The sequence below is a fragment of the Sus scrofa genome, chromosome 12, assembly GCF_054392235.1.
Source record: "Sus scrofa isolate SSC_HxYL_T2T_F1_AM1 chromosome 12, Sscrofa_HxYL_maternal_Yorkshire_Landrace_v2.0, whole genome shotgun sequence".
Taxonomy (NCBI): domain Eukaryota; kingdom Metazoa; phylum Chordata; class Mammalia; order Artiodactyla; family Suidae; genus Sus; species Sus scrofa.
In genome coordinates, this window is record NC_139394.1 from 23774902 (window position 1) to 23789233 (window position 14332).

At 56.5% G+C, this 14332-nt stretch overlaps 1 protein-coding gene across 19 annotated transcripts in view; it reads left to right on the forward strand.

Annotated features, from left to right (window-relative positions):
• The window catches only part of SRCIN1 (SRC kinase signaling inhibitor 1), a 77333-nt gene that overhangs the window by 3815 nt on the left and 59186 nt on the right, over positions 1 to 14332 (forward strand). For 13 of the 19 annotated variants that reach the window (XR_001299583.3, XR_014820406.1, XM_084983073.1 and 10 more), the window contains exon 2: positions 8352 to 8414. The exons of 5 other annotated variants lie outside the window; for them this stretch is intronic. Coding sequence is in view for 11 of the 14 variants with exons in the window: in XM_084983073.1 (XP_084839199.1) it covers positions 8352 to 8414 (63 nt within the window). In the remaining 3 variants the exon portion in view is untranslated. Of the gene's footprint in view, positions 1 to 8351; positions 8415 to 13441; positions 13822 to 14332 lie in introns of those variants that run through there. One more of the 19 variants, XM_084983071.1, reaches the window with a different exon arrangement.

Consider the following 14332-nt stretch of genomic DNA (forward strand, 5'->3'; position numbering starts at 1 on the left):
GTTTAATTAGAACCATTGATTCTGTCTTTGGCTGTGGGCATCGATCTCACCGGTGTGGTCAGAGCTGGGGGGGAGGGTGGCACGGCTGCCGTCTGCCCAGTGCCAGCCTTGGCTTTCGCTGACAAAACCCAAGCTTAGGAGGGAGGGGGCTGGGCTCTTTGAAGTACCAGGTCTGTTTTAGCCCCATCTCCACCCTAGGTTAGGTCTCGGGGAAAGAAAGGAGATGAGGTCGAGGTTGAGGATTTGAACCAAGGGAGCTGTGTTTGGGGTTCGAGGATCATGCCGGATGGTGGACCTGGGGCTTGGGAATGGAAGGGCAGCTTGGTTGGGAGGGAGTCAGGATGCTGTTGAGGGGGGCCAGCTGAGCGTTCAGGGGAAGGAGCTGGGGCCTGCCATAAAAGCTTCTCTTTCGAGGAATCCCAAGCACTTATCTCCTCCAAGCCCTGGCAAGGCGATCCGATTTCTTCCTTCGTTTGTGTCTTCGAGGCCCAGAGAGGGCCAGAGACTGCCTCAGAGGCCCAGTGGGCCTGAGTCTGGCCTTCGAGCCTGGCTGCTCGACCCGGTGGCCTCTGCCTAGGCACGGGGAACTGAGGGTGAGGCTCCCTGCAGCCTCTGATCTGGTCTCTGGGTTTGGTGGGAGATGGGGGACAGGTCGTGCCCCCCAAGCCCCGGCTGCCTGTCGTGGGTGGGCCAGTGCAGGTGCAGGCTTCAATGAGCCACTCAGATGCTCTTTGAAGAATCCCTTGTTGGCTTCCTAGGGCCCATTCGAGCAAAGATAATAAAAATCTGGCCGTCAGCGGGTTTGAGGGCTACATTCGCTTCCCCTTCTTTCATTCCCAGCTCTGAAAAGCGGAGATGAAGGCTTTGGATTTGGCTGGGAAGCAGCGCTTGCCCGCCCCGAGGGAGGGAGGGAAGGAGCGCGGGAGGGAGGCAGAAGAGAGAGGACTGGTTTCCTGGCAGCAGGGGGGTTTGCTGGGGACGTGGGCAGAGGGGCAGGGGCATGGTCCCCGACCCCTGCCAGACAGCCTCGGGCCTCGACGGGACTCCTCTGTCCCACGCCCAGGCTCCAGCCTGGTCCTTCAGTTCTGGAGGCTGGGAGCCCCCCTTCTGCTCCACTGCTCCCACATTCCCCCCCTCTGCCCCTCAGACCCCCCACTCTCTTGCCCCGGTGTCCCATGTCCCTGCCCCTCCATCTCTCCAGCTCTGCCCTTCCTGCTCTCTCTCCCTCTTTGTCTCTGGCCCTCTGCTCCTCAGTCTCCCCTTTTCTCTCCGTCTGCCCCCTCCCGTCTGTCTGTCTTCTTGCCCCAGCATCTGTCCTGCTTTCTAGGACTGTCTAGAAGGTTGAGAAGCCAAGTTGGTGGGGGTGGGGGCCAGGTAGGGGAGCCGCAGCCACGGCAGGGAGGGGCCTGAGTGGACTATTACGGTCTGTCAGGCGCTGTAGTTATCAGAGTCCAGGCGGAAGGGGGCTGCTGAGCACTTAGACATGTGTGTGTAGTCAGGCGCCATCCCCCACCCCACACGCAGCGGGCACCTTGCCCTGACATTGGGCTTCAGATGCTCAAGTTCCCCAGCCGCCTTCTACTGCTTGGCTGCAGAAACCAATGCCTCTGGCCTCTGGCCCCCTCCTTGCCTCTGGGCACCCACTGCCCCAGGCATCATCACCACCCTTGCCCACTGTTCCCCTCCCACCCGCTACCCAGGCTCAGAGGGGGAAGGGAGGGGTCCGGGGGAACCCTGGTAGGGCCCCATGACCCCCTCAGGATCTTGGAAGCCCCCCATGTGAAAGACAAGGCCATCATGGAAAGAGCACCGGACGGAGTAAAGAGACCTCGTTAGGATCCTTCCTCAGAGCCCAAATGTCCCAGTGACCTTGAGCAAGTCCCTTCCTGGCGAGGGCCTCTGTCCTCACCTGTGAAATGAGGGGGCATAGGCTGGCTCATCTCCAAAGGCCTCTTCTGACATTCCACCGATGTTGTGTCTCTCTTCTGGATGATTTGCATATGCTTTGCATATATTAATGGTGCCTGCTTGAAGGGGGAGGGTGCCGCCCACAGGGACCAGAGTCCCACCCACCATTCCGACTCCCCTTGCCCATTGGCCCGGGCTCTCTCTGCGGGAATCTCCCAGAGGGGTGGAAGCTGAGGCCTGAGCCTTCCCTGGGGAGGTGGGTCTGGCTCCTGTGTTCCAGCCATGCTGGAGGCAGGAGGGTCCCCTCGTGGAGCGGACCCTGACTCTCATCACTCCCGCTCCCAAAAGTCCAGACAAGGAAGCCAAGTAGATGTGAATTCGCTGCAGTCAGTCTGTGGCTACCATGGGATATGTGAAGCCCCACCGAGCCTGGCGGAGGGGTTTGGAGGTCTCCTTTCTCCATTCGCAGGGCCTGAGCACCCCCTAGATGTCAGGCCCCTGGGCTCTGGGTATGTGTGGGCTGAACTTGAACCTGATGGATCGGTCCCTGAGAGAGAACTAGAGCCTCGCATCTTGGGCCCTGCCTGGTCAGTGCACCACACGTGAGGCCGCATGCTCCCTGCCAGGGTCACAGGGAGGGAAAAGTTGCTGCCCTGAGTTCTGCCCCCATGTCTGTCAGCCCCGCCTGATGTCACAGGGACAGCCCCAGGGCCTCCTCCTCTGCCACCGTACCTGGCACAGGCCAGTGCCCTGTATCCCAGCCCTCAAACTACCTCGCTTCCTTTCACCCCCATAACGCCCATCACATGGGGCAAGACTCGGGTAAAGATTGGCAGCCTGGAGAAGATAAGGTGGGCCACTGAGTAAGGTGAACATTTCTGAAAACAGAGGCTAAAATCCTTGCTATCACCAAAGAGGACCAGGCCAGAGGAAATGCAGCAAGAGGGATCAAGGTTAGACTTAAGGAGGAACTGACTCAAGGGGCAGATTAATTTCTGGCCATGCAATTGTTGTAAAGCTTAAATGACGTAATAGATGAAAATGTCCTGACATGTAATCAACATTCAATAAATGATCTGAAGGAGGGAACAGATGGCTCTGAACCCAGGGAAGACCCTCTCCTAACCATGAGAGTCAGGACTTTGCAGGGGATGAGGAGTCGGAAGGACAATTCCCAGAAGAGCTGTTTCTCCCACACTCAGGCTGCTGCTTCCCCACCCCAGCCCTCCTGCACCATGCCTGCACTGGGCGCAGGGCCCAGCCACCCTGGGACACCCTGCCTTTGTCCTCTCTGCCGCAGGTGGGCAAACAGAAGGGTTTGGGGGCTGAGAATCCTGTTCTTCTCCCCTTCCCCCTGTCTATGCACAGGACAGCTTGAGAGGAAACGGTCCCAGCCTGCAGGGAATCGAGGTCAGATAGGAATCGAGGTTAGACAGGAAGGAAACCTCCCAGTGCCCGAAGTGGGGCCGCTCCACGGTGGGCTTTTTACATCTTTAACCTCAATGGTGTGTCAGCTAGTGTTGTCCTGAGGGGCAGGGGACCGGCTGACACGACCTTTAAGATGACCTAGAGAGGAGTTCCTGTCGTGGCTCAGTGGTTAACAGACCCAACTAGGAACCTTGAGGATGCGGGTTGGATCCAGGGCCTTGCTCAGTGGGTTAAGGATCAGGCACTGCCGTGAGCTATGGTGTAGGTCGCAGATGCTGCTCAGATCCCGCATTGCTGTGGCTGTGGCTGTAGCCCCGCTTAGACCCCTAGCCTGGGAACCTCCACATGCCAAGGGTGCTGTCCTAAAAAGACAAAACAAAACAAAAACAAAAAAAAGGACATGACCTAGGGAGCTTGGTAGATCCAGTTTAATCTCTGGTGGCTGTGTTGGTTGGCACAGTGCAGTGGGCTCTTGATGGAGAGGAGTTCAGAGCTACCAGGGAAGAGCAGGGGTCAGGGAGGTTGGTCTTTGAGCCCCCACGGCAGAGAGGTCAGGAGCAGTGTAGAGAGCAAGCACTGGGCTGGTGTCACGTTGCCTGCTTCCCCTACTGCTGTGTGACTGTGGCCAAGTTAATTGCCCTCTCTGGTCTTCTGTGTCCTTGGTCTGAGTAGAGAATCTCTAAGGTCCCTTTCAGCCGTCACAGGTTCTACCCACCTCCTCTGTCCTGAGCTGATACATGCCTTGCCACAAAGAGGGAGGAAAGAATACTTCCCAGCTCCATTCAAACCAGGATGAATGGAGATTTGGCCCAAGAGAATATTGGTGCTTACCTGTGCCTGCCCGCCCCTGACAAACAGTCCCTCCTGCTCCAAAGGCACACTTTGCCTAAATCTGTCCTCTCAGCCCAGAGGATGGGTAAAGGAGTGTCTCTAGGATTCAGCTGTCAATTTTCTTCCCACTCCAGAAAGAAAAGGCTTTGCCACACTCCGTTCCAGCCAGGGACTGTATGCCAGTCCATATTTTCTCCTGTGGAAGCGCTTTCTTCCAGCTGGTGGCTCTTCTCCCCCACAACCTCTTCCTGGTTCTCTGTAGCCTCAGCCACCTGGCCCAGTTGCCTGCAGATCCCGGAATGGATTTGCATTAAGATTGGGGAGGAGGAGTTCCCGTCGTGGCGCAGTGGTTAACGAATCCGACTAGGAACCATGAGGTTGCGGGTTCGGTCCCTGCCCTTGTTCAGTGGGTTAACAATCCGGCGTCGCCGTGAGCTGTGGTGTAGGTTGCAGACGCGGCTCGGATCCCGTATTGCTGTGGCTCTGGCGTAGGCCAGCAGCTGCAGCTCCGATAGGACCCCTAGCCTGGGAACCTCCATATGCCGAGGGAGCAGCCCAGGAAATAGCAAAAAAAAAAAAAAAAAAAAAAAAAAAGATTGGGGAGGAGGAGTTCCCATCGTGGCTCCGTGGTTAACGGACCCAACTAGCATCTATGAGAACACGGGTTTGATCCCTGGCCTTGCTCAGTGGGTTAAGGATCTGGCGTTGCCAGGAGCTGTGGTGTAGGTTGCCGATGTGGCTCAGATCCCACGCTGCTGTGGTTCTGGCGTAGGCCGGCGGCTCCAGCTCTGATTTGAACCCTAGCCTGGGAACCTCCATATGCCACAGGTGTGGCCCTAAAAAAAAGACAAAAAGACAAAAAAAAAAAAAAAAAAGCCTGGGGAGGAGTTTGGGTTTTCACCCGCCTGCCTCCCTCACCTCTGCATACATCCTCATCCCAGCACACTGGCTTTTTTTTCACCCTAGCCGCAGAACATGCCAGAGACCCCAGACCAAGGAAGCCACAGGGGGCCCTGAAGACCCTGAGACCCCCACGAATCGGCCCTTGCTAGAAGTGTCTGTGCAGGGCTTAGAAGGTGGAGGGTGTGTGTGTCCTGTCTTCTCCTTCCACCCCAGGGCGTCTGATAATTGCAGACACAGCAGGCATCTGTGGCGTCACCCCAGGCACCAGCATCTGCCTCACTGGGGAAGAATTAACGATCCCAGCTCATTGGGAAGGCATTCCACGGCTCACTGAAGCCCTTGCAGATACAGCCGGGCCTCTCTGCCTCTCCTAGGCTGTCCCCTGCCTACTCTGCCCCCACCTAGTGGCCATGCTGGGCTTCTGAGTCCCCATTCTTGGCCCAGACTCCTTCTAATTGAAAGTTGGCACTCTGAGGAAAAGCCGGGGCTCTTAGGACAGCCAGGGACTCTTGCTTTGCTGCCCCTGACCTTTTAGGCTCTCCCCAGCCTGGGTGCTCAGGCGATTTCTGGATGTTAAAACAAGAGACCCTTGTGGGGTTCCCTCGTGGCTCAGGGTTAAGGATCCGGTGTTGTCACAGCTGTGGCTCTGGTTACAGCTGTGACACTGATTCGATCCCTGGCCCGGGAACTTCCACATGCAGAGGCTCGGCCAGGAAAAAAAAAAAGAGAGAGAGAGAGAGACCAGCGAGGGCTTCCTGGAGCCTCTTCTGTGATGGAGGTGGGAGAGTAGGAAAGGGGGGCTACAACAGTCACTCAAAGATGAAGCTCAGGAGATCTGGACCCAACAGCTCCCGCCTCTCCCCAGATCCCTGGTCCATTTGCAGCCTAAGGTTAGAATGATCTACCTCCCACTCCTAGGATGAGGCAAAAAGAGACTGAAGCAAAGGCTTCTCCTCCGCTTACTGTCCTTAAAACATAATTTATGCTGGAGCATGGGATGGAAAGAGGTTAGACTTTAGGCAGATCTTCCCAGAGGCACAGAATGGAGACAAAAACTGGAGAGGACGGGTGGGAAGCAGTTCAGCTCAGGGCTCGAGGCTCAGGCTCTGGAATCAGACAGCTAGATTTGGGTGGGCTGGCGTCCCAGCCCTGACACTTATTAGCTGTGTGGAGTGGGGCAAGACGCTTCACCTCTCTGAAACTCAGTTTCCTCATCTGTAAATTGGGGCCAACGGTGGTTTCCTCACAGGGCAGGTATCAGGATTAAATGAGGTTATTTATTTATTTATTTGTCTTTTTAGGGCCGCACCTGCGGCATATGGAGGTTCCCAGGCTAGGGGTCGAATCGGAGCTGTAGCTGCCCCCCTACACCACAGCCCCAGCAATGCTGGATCTGAGCCGCATCTGTGGCCTACGCTACAGTTCATGGCAATGCCACATCCTTATCCCACTGAGCGAGGCCAGGGAGCGAACCCGTGTCCTCATGGATGCTAGTGGTGTTCGTTAACCACTGAGCCACGACGGGAACTCCTAAATGAGGTAATTTAGGCAGAGTTTCTGGCACATCGTGAACCTTGAGTAAATAACATCCTTGTCTTCATCCTCTTCTTCTCTGTCCAGTTGAAGGAATGAATGAAGGAATGAATGGGTGACCACTCTCCCAGGAGGAAGGGGTATCCATGAGAAGCCTATTTAGGAGTTCCCATCGTGGCTCAGTGGTTAACGAATCCGACTAGGAACCAGGAGGTTGTGGGTTCCATCCCTGGCATCGCTCAGTGGGTTAAGGATCCGGCGTTGCCGTGAGCTGTGGTGTAGGTTGCAGGCGTGGCTCAGATCCGGCGTTGCTCTGGCTGTGGTGTAGGCCAGCAGCTACAGCTCCGATTCGACCCCTAGCCTGGGAACCTCCATATGCCACGGCTGTGGCCCTAAGAAAGACAAAAAAAAAAAAAAAAAAAAAAAAAAGAAGAAGAAGCCTCTTTGCTCTTATCTAGAACCCGGATTCCCATCTCCTCCTGTCTGGACCTGGGCCCTTGGAACTTCAGTGTAAGGCTGGCGGTGAGGAGTCTGGAGTCTTCATGCTCCCACCTTGTGACCCTCTCTCCATCTGCCCCTTCCATGTCCCATCCCCAGCCCCTGGTGCCCTGTCCAGGCAGCCCTCCAGGGCTCGCTGTGTGAGTGAACATTCTTGATTTCTCGCCCCAGCATTCCAACATCTGGGTACAACAGCTGCCTCTCCCCGGGATGCCTGCGTCTTGGGTAATCGGTGGGAAAATTGGAACCGTGAGATTGGCAGGGGGCTCTGGGAAGGCTTTGCAGCCAGACGTGACGTGGGTATGGATGGGTCTGAGCCAGCCAAGGGTAGGCTGTGCCTGAGAGGGTGCCTGGGCCAGAGGGCCTCCATGCAGGGAGGGTCTCGATGCTGCAGGCCCGGGATGAAGGGCAGCAGACAGGTGTTGCAGCACGAGGGACACAGAGTAGAGGTAGAAGGACTTCCTGCAGAGGGAAAGGGAGGCAGCAGGAGGGGGGCCCTGCCCTGGCAGTTTGAGGACTGGGTGGGCACGAGGATTGGGTGGGATGGGGGCAGGAGGTACCAGGCTTTGGGCAGTTTGGGCAGGGCTGCCCTTTGCCCGCCCAGCCCCCAACACGGCGAGTTTGTGTGCACGCGTGTTGGCTGTGAAGTGCCTCTGTTGCCTCTGCTTCAGCCAAAGGAGGGGGCCTTCCTCAGGGTTAGGGGGTGAGTGGAGCAGATGTGGGGAGAGGGTCTCGGGCTGGGAGGGGGTTGTCAGCCGAGCAATAATGGCAGGCCCATCTGACTCCGAAGCCACCAACCTTCCAGAGTGGGGCGACCTTGGCTGGGGACGGCAGATGGACCCTCCGAGGTGCTGTCATTTGGGATCTTATGTGGGCTCCCAGGAGAGGGTCTGGCCCCGTTTCTGGCCTGAGTTGTTGGCTGTCTGTCCTAGGGACCCCACTCTGGGGACCCCATGTTTTCGGTGTTGTCCTGCTGTCTGTCCTCCTGTCTGTCTCCCACCAGTGTCTCTGCCCCGTCAGCCCCTGCTCTTCCTCCAACACCCAATCTCTATCCTGTCTGCCCCCCAGCCCTCGGTGACCCCCAAAGGGACAGCTCTTAAGGCTCTGCCTTGCTCTGTCCCTGTCCCTTCGTTGCCCTTGGCCCAAGGCCCCCGGCCCGGGCCCATCCTGCTTTGGGAGCCCCGCCCCGGCCCCTCCTCTGGCTCGGGGCCTTCATTCACGACTTTCCTCCTTTCCTATCCCTCACCCAGGGCTCCAGCGTGCAGCGGGAGGGAAGCCTCCAGGACTCTGTTCCCTCTGTTTAAAGTCTCCAGGTTGGTAAGCCAGGAGGGGGGCCTCTCCCCGCCATCCTGCCTCCCACTGCTCCCTAGCCAGATGCCCCACTCCAGCCTCGAGGGCCGGAAATGGGGGAGGGGGCTGTCCCTGGTGGCCCCAGGCCTTTGCCAGGGGAGGGGGGCAGCAGAGACCTGACTCTGGGGAGGGCACCTTGCCTGGCAGAGAACGTGTGTGTGTGCACGTGTGTGCATGTGAGTTCTGTGTACGTGTGCCAGCACATGTGCATGTACCTGTGTGTGTGCTGGCCGCAAAGCTCTGTGTCTTGGGGTCTGGGGAGAGGGGAGGAGGCAGGAGCCTTCGGCTGAGGAGACTGGCAGCCTGGGGACAGGGGGTCAGGAGCAGGGGGCCCTTCTGATGGGGGACAGCCCGGATTCCAGCGTGGGCCAGAGGGTGGGGGATGGGAGGAGATGGGCCCACTTGGACCTCAGTACAGCTTTGTTTAGTTTATAGGCACTCGTGAACCTGTGATCTCATTCCATGTAGTCAATCATTTGTTCCTTCCTTCCTTCATTCATTCAGTGAAGATTGTTGAACATCTTTCCTGTGCTGGGCACTGGGCTAGGCTCAGAGGCCAGCAGTGACCAAGACGGATAAGGTTCTTTCATTAATTAAGTGGTGCACAGACAGAGGTTAAGGGCTTGGCAGAAATCTCCAGCGGTGGGGCCTGGGGTGTGGCTGTGGCCTGGCTGGCTGCCTGGAAAGGGCTGTGACCCTCATCGGTGATGCCCCATCCACCCGGGCTCCCCCTGCTGGCAGCTGCTCTGCACTGCATGTCCCTGTAGAGTGTCCCCTGACCTGCCAAACAGGCAGTGACGGGAGCTCCAAGGCAGTGACTGGGGACTGTGGGCAGCATTGTCGAGCCAGAGCTGAGGCCACCTCAGAGGACCTCTGGGAACCCACCTCCCACTCCTGTGTCCAGGACCAGCGGCCTGGAGCCCTGGACTTGAGAGTCAGCCTGATTGGGGTTCAGATGCTCACGTAAGCCATTGTCTAGCTGTGCGGACGTGGACCAGTCACTTTCCCTCTCTGAGCCTCCGTGTCCTTGCCTGTGCAATGGCAGGCTTGTTGAGAAGAGGATAAGAAATGCATCCGCTGGACCAGAGCCTGGCCCTGGGGCGGCAGCTGCTCAATTTCTGGTTCCCTTTCTGCACCTCCCCCCGCTGCTCCCTGGGGTTGGCAGGCTGTGTCCTGGGTACTGTCTGAGTGCCACCCTGGTCCCCCCTTGGGCAAGGGGCTGCAGAATCTCTGTCTTGGCTCTTTGCAGGCTCCACATCCTCCAGCTCTCTGAAGGATGCTTGGCCCCAATCCGGGCGGGCAGATGGGGGAGGCAGCCCTTCTTGCCACTGTGGCTGCCGCCGCCTTGATGGCTTTTTAATAACTTTGCTCGGAGACAATCTGCAGAGCGCTCGTTTGTCTGCCTCTTAATTAAAATTACCGTTTTCCTAAAAGAGCAACGACGCTGCTCCCTTCCCTCCCCCATCCATGGCTGCTGCCGGGGAGAAGGCAGGAGTGACTTGAAATTCTGTCCCTTTCCCTTCTGTCCCCCTTGTCCAGGTCACACAGGCCACCACCTCCCTTCCCTATGCAAATTGCAAAGGGTCCAAGGCTCAGGGGCAGGGAACTATGGAGGGGACCTGAATGCTTTCCTCTCTCACCCATCCCCCTTCCTCTTTTGGAATACTCCCAGAGGCAGGGAGCTCAGTCCCTTCCAAGCCTTACTTTCTCCATCTGTAAAGAGCCAGAGAAGCCCCTGTCCTGCTTAACCACCCAGAGTGGAATAAGACGTGAGGGTTCTTGGAAATGCGCCGTGAGGGTGCTGAGATTGCCTGCGGTGGAGGCGGTGGGGGGGTTGGCATCGTCTGGGGCCAGAGTGGGGTCAGTGGCTCCCTGCTGACTCTGGTTTCAGTTAGAAGAGACCTCCAGGGTCTTTCTGTGGCTCTGAGAGAGCAAGAGAGTGGAGGCTGCCAAACTATGGGGGGGGGGGTTCATTTAATTGTTACTGAGTTTTGGGAAAAAAAAAACAAAAAACTTCCCTGATAATAATGAAAACACTACTGATCAGTGTTTATTGAATGTTTACTCAGAAATATATGAGTGAGAGTTCCCATCGTGGCTCAGTGGTTAACGAATCCGACTAGGAACCATGAGGTTGCAGGTTCGATCCCTGGCCTCGCTCAACGGGTTAAAGATCTGGCGTTGCTGTGAGCTGTAGTGTAGGTCACAGACGTGGCTCGGATCTGGCATTGCTGTGGCTCTGGCACAGGCCGGTGGCTACAGCTCTGATTCGACCTCTAGCCTGGGAACCTCCATATGCTGCGGGTGCAGCCCTAGAAGAGACAAAAAGACAAATAATAATAATAATAATAATAATAAATAAAAATAAAAGAAATATCTGGGCTGTATATTGGGTTAAGCTCTCTACCTGTGTTGGTTCATTTCATCCTTACAACTGTTCTATGAGCTCCAGGCCGTGGTCTCTGTTTTATGATGGAGGGGACAGACCAGAGAGGTTAAGTAACATGCCCTAAATCACACAGATGAGCCGTCATGGCAGCCTCAGCCCTATTCCCCCTCCTTCCATTTTGCCTTTCCCCCAAGCCTTTCGTGGGTCTAGCCTCGATCCCTCACGCTGCAGGTCGGGTGCTACTGCCTCACTTTCTGCGCTTCCGCCAGCATGGTTCCCCGAGATTCAGAGTCAACTCTGAGGTTCATCTCCGCTTCCCTCCCCCTGCCTTGTTCCTCAGTCCCCCCGCTGCGGGGGAGACTCAGGGGCTCCTGGACCCTGGAGAAGGGTTGGGAGGGGGACTGAAGGTTAGAGAGGTCTCACAGGCAGACCTCATTTTGGTTCCAGCCAGAGTTCCTCCTCACCTGGGCGGGGTCTGAACTCAGGGGGGCCAGGAAAGTGACTCCGTGCCTTGGTTGGGACAGCAGATGCTGCTTGTGAGTCGAGGAAACGTGGGTCTTAGAATGTAGCTCCCCCGACATGACCCACCCAGGAAATGTTTTGGAGGAGCGGGAGGCCGCAGCCCAGGGCGGAGACCCGGCCCTGGGAAGGACCAAGCCCCTGGATGCCTCTATTTCCATCAGCTCCCAACAGGCCTGCTATTTCCCTCTGTGAGCCTCTGCTTCTGCACCTCCTCTTCCAGGAAGGCCCTCCCTTTGTTACCTCCCACTTCTGCTGCTCCCTGAGGTGGCCCTACCCCGCCCCCCCACCTCCCATGGCTCTGTCAGATCTCTCGTGGCATTGGTTCTGGATATAACCGAACCTACTAGTTCATGTTTGCTCTTGTGGCAGCAGACTCAGTGCTTTCAGGGCCTGGAAATGAGTAAAGCAGTGGATGAGGACAAAAGGGAAGGGTGAGGACTGCAGCGAGGAGAAACATAGCTGTGTTCCTTAAAGGCATTAAAATTCAAAGAAACAAAACACCACCAGCCAAACAAAATGCCTGCGCCCCAGTGTGGCCTGAGTGTGATCTTTGCTAAACTGTGATTCATTGACCTTGGCATCCCCCTATTACCCTGCACACAGTAGGGGTGTACTAATTGTTTTTATTTAAAAAATTTTTTAAATTAAAGTCTAGTTGATTTACAATGTGCTGTCAATTTCTACTGTACAGCAAAGTGACCCGGTCATACCTATACAGACATTCTTTTTCTCGTATTATCTTCCATCATGTTCTATCACAAGTGATTGGATGTAGTTCCCTGTGCTATTCAGCAGTATACTAGTTGTTTGTTGAGTGACTACATGATCGTACATGTGTCAGGCACTGCGCTCGATACTTCACGTATTTATTTTTTCCCTTCTTTCCAAGACAAGCACTATTTCTGCCATTTTGACATTGAGGAAACTGACATCCAGAGAAGTAAAATGACTTGTTCAAAGTCACACTTATGGGAAGGAGCTGAGACAGGATTTGAGCCTTGGCTTACTGTGTCCTTCCTGCTCTATTTGGTCCTGAGCATGTGTACCTGTGACACAGGACACACGCATTCACATGTGGGTAACACAGCACACTTGTGTGGCCAGTGGCCACCTGGTTGGCATGCATTGAGCACCTGTGGGCAGGTAGGGTTGAAGGAGGTGAGGGCTGCCGAGGTGGGGAGGGAACAGACACCCCTCTCCAGCACCCCCCTCCTCCCTGAGCTTCCGGTCCCATCCCAGCAGCCTGGGGATGGCAGCGCGGTGACAGGTGCCGAGCTGCAGAGATGACAGCACTGCTGATTCCCCCATAATTACTGTCTGATGAGATGCCAGAATTAGCCACTGTGCGAGCATGGGATGCAGATATGGGGCAGAGTGTTGGGAAGCAGCCGGGCGGTGAGGGAGCCTCTCCTCCTAGTCCTGGGCCTTCTGGCAGGAGGGCAGAGTCTGAGGAGGAGGAAGTAGGTTAACAAGGAGGAAGCACTGTGTGGTTAATATGCATCAGATATTATCATGTGGGCTGTGGTTTTCCAGTTCTCAGAGTGGCTGGTGGCACAGTGGCTGCTGGACAGGGTATCCAGGACCTCAAGGTCACTAACCAGAGAATTATGGGCAGAGCAGGCTGTCCGCTCAGACCTCTGGGCATTCACTTTGGTGCCTGGAGCTGGGATACGGCTTGCTGGGGCTCTGAGGGGCATGGTTGCTAGGAAGGGGCTAAGACTCAGAGCAAACTCTTGGAATCGCATTAGCAAGGCCAGGCAGCAGAGGGCGGATGGAAGTGCCGAGGAAGAGCCAAGGGAGCTGGGCTTGCCAGGGGAGTCATCCATCCCAGGCAGGAGGAGTCAAGTTGGCCCCAAGGCCCAAGGTCAGGGGAGGCCTGAGAGTTAGGAGCCAGAGGCAAGGAAGGCACACTCTGGTCCCAGGGCAGGGCTGGCTGTGCCTTGGGCATTTGTTTCCCCTGGTTCACACGCTGGGGGCAGGGGGAGGGCTGGTGAGAGCAGAAGCAGGGAGGGACTGCTCCGACGTCATCTGGACCACTGGAGCAGTTTTGAAGGCCACCAACTTAACAGGTGGTGACAACACGTGGCTGACCCAACAGAGCACAATGAAGATGGCCCAGAGCTGAAGCCAGGCCGTGGGAGGAAGGACTTGATGTGTTGGGCTCAGGAGAGAAGATTCAGATTCAGGAGCCTCCATCCTGTCCCAGAGGGAGAGGACCTACCCCTAGGTCCCTTCGAAGGCCATGGGTACAGATTCTGGCTCATTTTAAACAACGAGGAGTCGCACCAGATGATGGGCCTCTTGGAAGTCATGAGTTCGCTGTTTCTGGAGGTATCCAAGTCCTGGCTGGATAGTGTTCCTGAAATAGGAAGGACTTGCAGTTCTGCCTCAGCACAGCCTGTGCCCAGGGCTGGGAGGACCCTGTACCAAATTAATGTCTGAGAAGAGGGCCTTGCAAGGTAGGACTCCCCCTCTGCAGCCTGGGCTTCTGTGGCCCCCTGAGCAGCTCTGCTCCCTGCCCCTCCTCCTCCTCTCTCAGCCTTGCCCCGGGGAAGGGTCCCTGCTCTTCTGGTGTGAGGTCTCCCTGAAAAGGATGGGGTTGAGGGTCTCTGTGCTTTACTGGGGAGGTGCTGTTGGAGTGGTCCCTTCTCAGGGTGCTGGACAGACTGAGGGGACCCCTGGGGCTCTGGCCAGTGGCTGAGATGAAGACTCAGGGATGCCCTGGTGGCAGAGTCCACCTCTTCCTCGGCAGGTAGCAGGGTGTAGAGGGAAGAAGGGGGATCTGGGCTGAGGACCCCCCACCCTCACCCCGCAGTCAAGACCAGGCTTCTCCTGGTACCAGCTCTGATCATAGATAAGTCACCCCTTCCTGGACCTCTGCTTTCTCACCTATAAAACGGAGGAGAGCAACCCTCGAGGCGACTCTGAGAACTGAATGAATAGTGGCGGACAGAGCCTCTTGTGGGCTGT